The sequence below is a fragment of the Eublepharis macularius genome, chromosome 1, assembly GCF_028583425.1.
Source record: "Eublepharis macularius isolate TG4126 chromosome 1, MPM_Emac_v1.0, whole genome shotgun sequence".
Taxonomy (NCBI): domain Eukaryota; kingdom Metazoa; phylum Chordata; class Lepidosauria; order Squamata; family Eublepharidae; genus Eublepharis; species Eublepharis macularius.
In genome coordinates, this window is record NC_072790.1 from 229,703,808 (window position 1) to 229,712,507 (window position 8,700).

The 8,700-nt window shown below is 43.7% G+C and overlaps 1 protein-coding gene across 1 annotated transcript; it reads right to left on the bottom strand.

Moving 5' to 3' along the window:
* On the bottom strand, positions 1 to 6,300 carry TXNIP (thioredoxin interacting protein). The gene is made up of 8 exons (XM_054991729.1): positions 5,755 to 6,300; positions 4,327 to 4,399; positions 4,080 to 4,227; positions 3,577 to 3,679; positions 3,045 to 3,301; positions 2,355 to 2,514; positions 2,045 to 2,196; positions 1 to 1,855 (listed from the first exon to the last, which is right to left on the bottom strand). Exons 1-8 carry the CDS (start codon positions 6,002 to 6,004, stop codon positions 1,820 to 1,822), a joined length of 1,179 nt encoding a protein of 392 aa, XP_054847704.1. The 5' UTR covers positions 6,005 to 6,300; the 3' UTR covers positions 1 to 1,819.
* Positions 6,301 to 8,700: the final 2,400 nt, after the last annotated feature.

An 8,700-nucleotide genomic window follows, 5' to 3' on the forward strand; every position in this document is an offset into this window, starting at 1 on the left:
TTTTAAATTTTGAAAAACTTTATTAAAAATGGTACCCCAAAAGGGGCTTTCAGTAGAATGGTAACAGTACAAAATATAATTAAATTTTCAAATCCATACAAAAAGCAAAAAAAAAAACACAGGAAACAAATCCACAGTAGAAAAAAACAATCAGTACACCAACTTTGTGTCCAACCATCACTTGGACACTATCTTGTTAACAACAGTACTTTGCCTGGTGACAAAGACTGGGATCAGTTTAACACTTTGGAAATGCAGTGCTATTAACAAATACGTTTTTGAAAAAGTGCATTTTTCTCTGTCAGTGGGGGACAAACCAAGCGAGGTGGGTGGTGCAGAAGAGCAGCCCAGAAATAAAACAGCATGCAGTGTGATTTTAAGTCAGCCTTCTGCTATGGCTACGAAGTGTTTATCAGCTCTGCATGGAAGTAAAGAACTGTTTGGCACCACTGGTCTTTGGTCTAGTGCACTTAGGTATTGCTGGGCTTTTGACACCAAGGCAGCAAGGGAATGCATGAGAGTTCTCACTGCAATAGGAAGACAAAGAAAATGCCCTCCATCAAGGCCTCAAATTTTATCCCTGCACTATGAAAGGCTGCTGCTGATCTGTTCCCACACACCTCCAGGTATCAACACTGGTTTATCCGCATAATACGAGAGAAAACAAACCAAGAGATACAAAAGAAAATAGGCATAGTGATTCTTCTCCCTTACAAAATGTTGGCTTGTTTATATATATATACACACACACACACACATACATACTTGGTTGTCAAGTTAAACATAAATACAGGAAATAAGTGCTACATAGATGGCCAGCTCTGAGTCTTTCAAAACTGGCCACTTTAGAAAGCTACACTTGTATGCAGTATACAAGTTGCTTGTTAGATGACAAAACAAAAAAAGATTGTGCAGAAAAACATCCACTGCTTAACGAGAAGATGGCGTTTTTCTGACTTGGGGCGGTTCTCTCAGCCAGCTGGATGGAGTATTTGGTGCTATAAAAACAACACTTTTACCACCTGATAATTTTTCCCACTTTCACCTCTTCATCTAGCACCAACAACACAATCTAGCATCTCAGACAACACAACTACAAAATACTCTAACAACACTTTCCCCACACATTTTCATAAACGCCCCCTGAGGTTAATTTTTTAAAGAAAATTTTTGTTCAGAAAGCAAATACTTTTTTTTTTAATAAAAAAAAGCTTGTTTTAGTATTGAAATTGTCAGACGTAACTCCTTGCACCCCTCTTTGGTGCTGGTCATGAGATTCAAAATACTTTTGATCACCAATACAAATTATCGATACCCTCATTTTCAGCACATGCCACATACTGTTACTCCGTCTTTTATTCCCCATAGCTATTAAACTGCTGTTCTTTCCCCCTTCTTCTACAGGAAAACACCATTTGCTCCCCACTCTAAGAACACTCCTATCTGCTCCTACCCCAAAGTCTTATTTTTAACAGTTTTATTTCAGCACCTGATGGTTTGTGGGGGGGTCAGGAGTTCTTAAAAAGTCTTTGAGGGGGAGTAAACCAAGACCCACCACTGAGACTAGAGACTTATTCTTAGCCTATACCAAGTCTATTTGGACAAAGGCATTAAGGACGACAGCCCTGCAAATCTACTCCTTGCCGATGGCTGCATGTTTCCTGCAAGACAGCGGAGTGTCCTGCCACCATGAAGTCTTCCCTTTTTTAAAAAAAACAGGAACTTTCCACCTGGTGCAATCTACGAGTGCAACTGTTAAAAAGAGTCCAGAAAACGCTGGAGAAGACAACCATGCAGTGTTGCTTCTTTTGACTGGTGCTCACTGGATGTTATTGTTGGCAATGCAAGGATCCACCTGGAAGGAAGAGGAAGAACAAAAGGGGGGGATAAGGGTTTGAGGTCTTCAATCAAATCGTGCTTCCTTCCCAACCAAACAAACTGAAGCAAGCAGTGAAGAGGGGTGGGGCAGGTTAAAACTTGGGACATAGCCCTGCCGTGGGTGCCATCTACTCTGTGGCTGCATTTCAATGTAAGGAAAACTCACCTCTGTGTAGGTTGGTGGGGGCATGAACTTGAACTCTGGGGCGTACATGAAGATGGGGCTGTCGAAGGAGTTGTCCAACTCATCTATAAGAGGGGTGGTAGGACTCTCTAGGCGGTGATCTTCAGAGACAATGTCCAGATAGCAGGGAGGAGCTACAAAGGAAGAAGGTAGAGGTTAGCCAAACTCAAGAATGTAAAAATGCCATTAGGTATTTTGCTCGAATCAGCTACTTTGTACTAATGCCTATCCCAAACCTACGGGCCATATGCCCCCCCCCCCACACACACAAATGGAAGAGGCCTCTGCTCACCTTCTGGAGCATCAGGGATGTTGAGGTCAATCCAGCTCATCTCAGAACTAGCCTGGCTGGCCATGCTGGAACTACGGCTGCCAATGCCGGAGGACTTGCTGCCGATGACGAGGGGCAGCTCCAGAATAATCTTCTTGGAACCAGGGACGCTGACATAGATCTGTAATAGGAAAGAGAAATATGGTAAGATTCCAACTTGAAAGACTGTGTTAGAACTTCCTGGAAATCTCTAAATCTGCTTTTTTTCCCCTAGGAGGAGGGATGCCCCGTGTTTAGGCTGAAAGCAGCTTAACACATGCAAGGCAGCACTCCATCACACACCTTGCGTAAGGTCATTTAAACAGATCTAAGCAGTTTTCAATTCCCTTCTGTCCACACAGCACACACACTGGCACGGTGAAGCCTGGTGGGACATACCTCCCCAGGAAATTCTAAGTATGTCTGCCAGCTGCAGATCACTCACTGGAATAGGCAAGGATGAGCCCCTGCATTCATTATAAACTTCAGGGCCACACCCAGGCACAAATCCAGCCCCACTTATAGATACAGCCCGAGTACTTGTTTTTTAACCAAGCTTAACTGTACACAATTCAACGGTATGACTCAAGAGACTGCAGTTTATACACAGACGGAACACTTCAAGCACAATTAAGTATAGCAGTTTGCTTTCTATGATTTAGAAATCCTCACCTGTAGGAAGTACTCCACACGCAAGATGTTACAGCCCAGGATGGATGGTTTGATTTTTTTTACTCGGAGGGTCTTGCCACGCCAGGTTTCAGACATGCCAGAGACGATGTGGTTGCCTCGCACGCAGGACAGTTTCTGAGAGAAGACCTTGGTTTGTCCATTGGCCAAGTAGGTATGCTTGGCGACAATGGCTGCCTTCGGCACCACAATTCGGGAGCAAGTGTTCTCAAAGTCAGCATTTATACAAATGTCATCACCTGGAAGAGCAGGGTCGAGAAACAGCTTAGATATGAAAGATGTTTAGAACTTCATAGATGGAGCAGAGCTTCCTAGTGATACATTTATTCGCTACTTTAGAACAGAAAGCCACCCTGAGGTCCTAGCTCCCCATTAATTCTAGATCCTTTCCAAATCTGCAGGCCTTGAGCTGCGCTTGGATTATACATAGCAGTAAATGTTAGTGACATAGCCATTACTACCCTCCTCCTGTTAACACCTCCACTCCCCAAAGTAAAAAGGATCCAGGGCTCACCTTCACAGAACCCTTTGCGGTCAATCCTGGCACTGACAGATACGTGTCCATCAGGAATGAACATGCAGGAAACTCTCTTTTCCTTCTTGGCAGAGACAGGCGACTATAAAGAAAGCACACAAAGAGATAGGAGCATGAAATCTAAAGATCAGAGACGCTGTTCCCAACTCTGTTCCTATCCAGTAAATCCTCCAGTCTTGATGTTTAACTCACTTGCCCTTTGCCCAACCTTAACTAATTTATCCCTCATTTAGAGCTCAAGTTGTAACTAATTATCCACCAAATGTCTTTTTAAACATCCATTGAAACAAAGACACTTGGATGAAGCTCAGCTTCAGGCCAAAGGGTAACACAAACATTTGAGCTTCCAATTCTGGGTCAAACTGCATTAAGGAAATTCTGAAAGATGGCCCGTTTAAGTCAGGCTGCTATGGTAAAGTTGACTAAGCAGTCAGATGCCAACTGACCAAAGAGATAAAAGTAATACCCGCAATGATAATTACCATCAAGTCTGGAGTGTTGACGTCAATTTGATCCATGACCTCAAAGTGCTTCTTTATCTCTTGAGTTGGGTGTGATGGGCGATCCAGGAAAGCCTTCACCCAATAATCAACACAGCCATACTTCCCCTTGAAGGTAGTACCAAGAGGTCTGAAAGAACACAGGCGTTCATTAGACACAGGAAGCTTAGAAAGTAGCCATTTTGTCCCATTATGTGACGTTTCAGCGGCATCATTTGACAATACCTACCCTTGGGGCAGCTCAAATCCAAACTTGTATTCGTAGGTATTCCCTGGCCTCAGAATCACAGAGCCATCTGAATCTGTGAAGGAGATCATAAAAGGAGAGGAACATTAGCCTTATGGAGACAGCAATGTAGAAATACATTATGCAGCAAATACTGACTTTGTTGGGGAAGCCCACAGTACTCTAGTTAAGAAGGAGCTCCTTGCCCATGTGCTTGCACAGATATGGGAATTTCAGCCCTAAGGGTTTTAGGATATCCCCATTTTTAGCGGAGGAACCAGACTTTCAAGAAATTCCACTTTTCCTAGTGTACTACAAAAACATGCAATTAAGAGGAACAACTATTTTGAAACTGATCTTCCTCTATGAACACCATCCAACTAATGCCACAAAGAATGAATTACTGGAGCCAGCGATCTAAGGAATCTCTCAGGCACTCGCAGAGATCACCAGCCAAATTTGACATCGATGACATCGGCGGGGCAGACTCCCATACTATCAGTATGTCTATAGCGGGACAACCACACCACAACACCTGTTTCGGGGACATACTGTACCCACTCCCTTCCTGTGGAAATTAATTCAACAGAGGAAGTACATGAAGCAGTGGAAGATGCTGCTGGTTGTTCAGCAGAGATGCATGCTATTCACCACAAAATCCTTTGTTGCATTCATTACTTCCCCCCCTTTGCTTTACTAATATACTCAAGCCTCAAAATTACATACTTCTCCCAAACTCACATTTGAGCTTGCAGTAATGGATCAAACTTACATTTCAGCGCAAGCCTGTATTCCCAGAATGAATTTACTATAATGCATAAGTATGGCGGGGGCGGGGGTTCTTAAAAAGCACATATTTTAAGTACAATCCTGGAACACAAGTTACACAAACGATTCCCAAGACTGCCATCATTTTCTAATTCTGTAATATTTGCCCTCTTTCATTGTTTATTGGATGTCTTATGCCACTTGGTTGAATTGCATTTTGTAAATGTGAGCTTCTGTGAGAAAAGCAAGCTATAAATGAAATAAATAAAACAGATCTAGGTCTATATACCCTATGAATACTGTATAAACGAAACAGGCCAGAGACAGAAAAGTGAGTTCTGTCTTCAAAACAGAAGTTTTTTAAGCCTATTTTTTAAAGCACTCCAACATTACTGCGCCCATCTGAGAAGGCAATTCCCGGAAGAAGGCTACAATCCTGCCTCTACTCACTATGGAGCAAACCCCACTAGATTTGCTCCGCAGTGAGTAGATGGAGGCACGTGTTAAGACTGGCCACAATTCTACCACTTTCTTACAAAGATCAGCTCCATTCTAATAACGTTTGCAGTAACTTTTTGCCAGGATGCCCAAGGCCAACCAAGATGCAGACACACCAAAACACAGAACAAAAGCCCAGCCACTCCAGGAAACAACGATGCTCACCGACTGGTTGGTCTTCCATCGTCAGGACGTCCTCGTAGCGCAGATACTCCATCTCTTGTTTGCACTGCTGGGGTCCTTTGATCCACAAGACCTTGGCCACTCCGCAGGCCAAGACTTTGACCGAGGTAACTCGGGTGACCTCGGTCACTTCCACCGTCACCCGGCCGGCCACCTTGTCCCCACTGGTGTAGACTTTGTCAGGCTCGCTGAAGGCGAGGGAAAAGGTCTTGATTTTCTTGAACATCACCATGGTGAGTGAAGCAGGTACCCCAAAAAATTGGAAACTAATTTGGGTTTCTGGTTTAATTTTAGATAAAGGGTTTCTGGATTTTTCTCCTCCCCTTACAAAACTTGGGCCAAAATGTGGTAAGTGCTGAGGGGAAACAAGGACACCCCCAAAATCAAAATTAATTTTTTTTCAGGTGCAGTCTAAAAAAATTTTAGGCGAAATTTTCAAAACGACGAGCGTCCAAAGCCTATGGCCAAATTTTGTTCTTGCGCAGAAGCACCTCTCGCACTCAGAGCCAGCCAGGCTAACGCTCCTCTACACCCGGATGCGGCCTTTTATACCCCTCCGCCTTTTTCTCCCCTCCCCTGCCTTGTTGATCTCAAGCTGTTCCATGCGGCCGGCTCGTGTCCCCTCGTGCTGCCCTCGTGAACAGCGCTCCCATTGGCTACCAAACCGTGTTTACAATCCAGGGGACCAATCGGAAAGCGGACGGCGGCGCGTGGACAGCGTGTGTGGAAGAGTAAGGCTAAAAGAATGAGAAAGCGGCAATAGGCAAAGCGGGGGAGAAGGGGTGGGGGAAGCGCAGAGTGACGGGGAAAGCATCCAAAGAGAAGGCAAGGAAAGGGGAGCTGGGAGCGTCGCGATCCAATGGAAGGAAGGGAATGATTCGCCTCCGATCGAGGGCAGTTTAGACGAGTGGGTGTGGTGTGTCATGACTTATGGGGGGATTTTGGTGGAAGGAGGCATGAGTTATGAAGGTTTTCCTTACATAGCCAGAGGTGAGGGCAAGTTCAAGCCTTCACCAACCGTTAGTTGGAATACATAGACCCCCCTGTCTATTCGTTTTAAGGGAGGAGTCGTTAGCCCCCCCCCCATTAAAATTACAAGTGGTAAGACACTTAAGGCAAGATTGAAAGATCCCCAAAGACTCACAGCATAGCTGATTAAATTAAACTGAAACATGAACTTCCAGCAAGTGTCCTGAAAGAATTCCTTAAGTGCGCCTCACGGGTCAACAAATGTCTTTATGGATAGCAGTGAAATATGGCTGTTGTGGGTTTTCCGGGCTGTATTGCCGTGGTCTTGGCATGCCAAGACCACGGCAATACAGCCCAGAAAACCCACAACAGCCATCGTTCTCCGGCCGTGAAAGCCTTCGACAATACATCGAACACCTCTACGGGGAGGAAACATTCCAACAGACCCGGAGATTGGAAACACTTCGGAAATGCCAAGACCACGGCAATACAGCCCGGAAAACCCACAACAGCCATCGTTCTCCGGCCGTGAAAGCCTTCGACAATACAGCAGTGAAATAGTTTGCATCAAAAAGTACTTCCTGAGAGTTTTGTAACTGAGGACTACCCCCCCCCCTTTTAAAAAGATTGATTGGGGAGAGGTTCAAATTTAAGAAAAATAACCATAATTGGACCCTTATCAAAACACAATAGAATATCTGTGAGAACGTGTTAGTTTAAAAAAGGCAGAAAAAACATAAAATAAAGCTTTTAAAAAGTATGATGAGAGGGGACTCAAACCTCGGCACTCGCTCCCAGAGGAGACATTTTGCCGGGGCTTCTGCAGTAGGGTGTTTAAGAAGGAAACATTCTGGCCGCTCACTAAACTACTACTAGGGAGAATTTCAATCCTCTGTGTGGTGAAAGATCAATAAAATCCATTTGTAATTGCTGAAATGGGGCATAGATCCAAGAGTGTGCGCTATGTGCGCTACTCAAGGTGAGAAGGGGCTAGTGCAAATCTTTGAATCATGAGTGGTACTAAAAACCACACAGTCAGTGCTAACAAACACTACAAATAACCAATGCTGAAATCAGTTTTAAAGGAATTTGTCTAGAACCCCAGGATTAGTTGCTATGTAGAGTCATCGTGCACACAATTGTGTAGGATGACTTCTAAAATTCCAGAAATGCAGCATTTATTTACCTGTTTTAAAATATGCTTACATTTATTTCATATGTTTACTTTAAAGCTAGCTGTTGCTTTGAAGGAAACACTTGTTTGCATATGAACAGCGCTAGTTTATCTTCAATTTTGTAGAGATCCACATATCAGTGCACATGCATACAGAGAAGTTTGCATCACAAGACAACACCGATATATAGCACTAATGCACTGATGGAAACAATTTAAAGAATTTTTTCTTCATATCAAACCATCTTGTATTACCTATCTTTCCTTCTGGCCATTTTATTGCATATTATTATACTATTGGTGAGGCCATTTGCAAATCAGACGCCCAGAGCATGTTTTCTCTGTGTTACTTGTGTTGTTGATGATGTGTTGAAGCTGGAGAATGCCATTTTAAATCAGCAGTTACATTCTAGATAATATAGCCATTCTCATTTGATTTACATACATGTAAAATTTAAAAAAAAAACCCTGAAGCTTAACTGGTAGGTTCAGTTCAAGAAACAAACTTTCCACCTCGGCCTTGAATTTGGAGTTCATTGTACTTCACCTGCAAAGAATCAAACTTAAGTTCCAAATTGGGCCAAAATGAATCCTAATTCCTGTCCCCACCTCACTCTTCCCTCTCAGGCACCAAGTGCATTCCGCAAATCTCAAGGAAGTTTTAATCCTAGGACAGGCATACTGCCAGTTGTGCTGCGATCCAACACACGTTCCTGAAATAGTATTCTTTCCTGTGCTCTGCCAACTGGCTTTTGGCCTTTGCCTCCCTGACCTCAATTTGTCCA

Bases quoted from the DNA above. Each gene is read 5' to 3' on its own strand.
- TXNIP (XM_054991729.1), bottom strand. From the start codon at position 6,004: ATGGTGATGTTCAAGAAAATCAAGACCTTTTCCCTCGCCTTCAGCGAG. The intron at 4,400-5,754 runs GTGAGCATCGTT...TCTCCTTCACAG, and splicing joins GATGGAAGACCAACCAGTCG to ATTCAGATGGCTCTGTGATT. The intron at 4,228-4,326 runs GTAGGTATTGTC...GTGTTCTTTCAG, and splicing joins GGATTTGAGCTGCCCCAAGG to ACCTCTTGGTACTACCTTCA.